The sequence below is a fragment of the Rhagoletis zephyria genome, unplaced genomic scaffold (genome assembly GCF_001687245.7).
Source record: "Rhagoletis zephyria isolate East Lansing unplaced genomic scaffold, Rhagoletis_zephyria_1.1 Rzeph_scaffold_19535, whole genome shotgun sequence".
Classification (NCBI taxonomy): Eukaryota; Metazoa; Arthropoda; class Insecta; order Diptera; family Tephritidae; genus Rhagoletis; species Rhagoletis zephyria.
In genome coordinates this window covers 2558-4279 of record NW_016176595.1, presented here as the reverse complement: position 1 = coordinate 4279, position 1722 = coordinate 2558, and the positions used below count along the sequence as shown (strand labels likewise).

General features: G+C 52.4%; 1 protein-coding gene across 1 annotated transcript; it reads left to right on the top strand.

Annotated features, from left to right (window-relative positions):
* Positions 1–6: 6 nt before the first annotated feature.
* Positions 7–1513, top strand: LOC108380530 (protein HIRA-like; the record flags this gene model as incomplete). Its single annotated transcript, XM_017636901.1, has 1 exon — positions 7–1513. A coding segment is annotated over exon 1 (1507 nt), but the record flags the coding sequence as incomplete, so codon positions are not given.
* Between the last annotated feature and the right edge of the window lie 209 nt (positions 1514–1722).

The window sequence follows — 1722 nt, the reverse complement described above, 5'->3', positions numbered from 1 at the left end:
CCCGTGATGTGTTTCAACCCGAACATCTTCAGGTTCCAGTCGGTGGCGGCGGTTGCAAGCAAGGCCAGCAAAGGAAGTGACAAAGGCGACAAGGAGAACAAGGAGGCGAAGCTGAAGCGACAGAGCGTCATTGCCGTCAACTCCCACGACCAGTCCATCTCAATCTGGGCCACGGCCCGCGGCGGTCGCCCGCTGATGGTCTGCAAGGACCTCTTTGAGAACTCCATACTCGACTTTTCCTGGTCGCCCGACGGCTACAAGCTGATGGCCTGCTCTTCAGATGGCACTGTTACCTTCATCGAGTTCACGGAGAAAGAACTGCACAGCAAAGTCATTAGCAGCAGCAAGAGCGCTATCACGAGCAATCTCATTGAGGACGGTGATATGGCGTTGCTGCGGAAGAAGCAGCAAAGTGCAGTTAAAGAACTTTTGTCTACAGGTTTCATGCCTGTCGCCGCCGAAGATCTCCCCAGCACCAGTAAGAAGCCCTCTTCTGTGGAGATGTTCGGCAACAACAACTCAAACTCCTCGAAAGGTGCCATTGGCGGTGGCCTCCGTCTGGCAAAAGGACCACTGAAAGAGCAGATTGAAAATCATTCTGCTGACAGTCGTCGTCGCATCATTCCGCTCTTCATTCCCCTGGTCAGTGATGCACTTGTAAATGAAGAGATGGACCATTGTGGAGGCGGTGGAGGTGGCTCGGTGGTTGCCAGTGGCAGCACTTCAGCCGCCGCTGGCTCGTTCAACTCGATGTCCTTCAGCTCGAGCAGCGAGGCGAAGAGTAAAATTGTAATGGAAACCCGTGGTGAATCGAACTCGCCGATGGAGTACATGACCTACGTCTCTAGCGATCAAGTGATGTCGAATGGACTGACGAATGCGAAGACGACGACAGCCGCTTCGGCTGGCAAAGGAACGTCCAAAGGAGCTAAAGGAGGTGGCTCCAAGTCACAAGTTCGGCCTGAGTCCTCTGATGACTCCTCTTCCTCAAGTGATATCATCCTTCCACGTAAAGGCAGGAGGAAAAGGAAAGTTGTCAATTTTTTGTCGCAAAGTACAGATGAGGAAGAAGGAGGCTCAGAGCCACAAAAGACGCCGTCAATGAATGTGACTTGCGCCCCCGGAAAGCAGGGTAACAACATGAGCCACAGCAGCAACAACACCAGCAATTCCAGTGAGTACCGGCCAAAGTCACCGGTGCCTTCTACCTCATCTGCTGCCACCACCACTTTCACCAACGGCACAATGGTCAAGGCGGCCAACAAGGTGGCGAACAGTAGCAACAGCACGTCACACGTTCGACCTGAATCCTCTTCCGACTCCTCTTCAAGTGATATCATCCTTCCGCGTAAAGGCAGGAGGAAAAGGAATTTTGCCAATTTTATGTTGCAAAGTACAGATGAGGAAGAAGGAGGCTCAGAGCCGCAAAAGACGCCGTCAATGAATGTGACTTGCGCCCCCGGAAAGCAGGGTAACAACATGAGCCACAGCAGCAACAACACCAGCAATTCCAGTAAGTACCGGCCAAAGTCACTGATGCCTTCTACCTCATCTGCTGCCGCCACCACTCTCACCAATGGCACAATGGTCAATGCGGCCAACAAGGCGGCAAACAGCAGCAACAGCACGTCACACGTTCGACCTGAATCCTCTTCCGACTCCTCTTCAAGTGATATCATCCTTTGCCGGCCAAAGAGAAAAAGAAAAATGAATTCTAAAAAT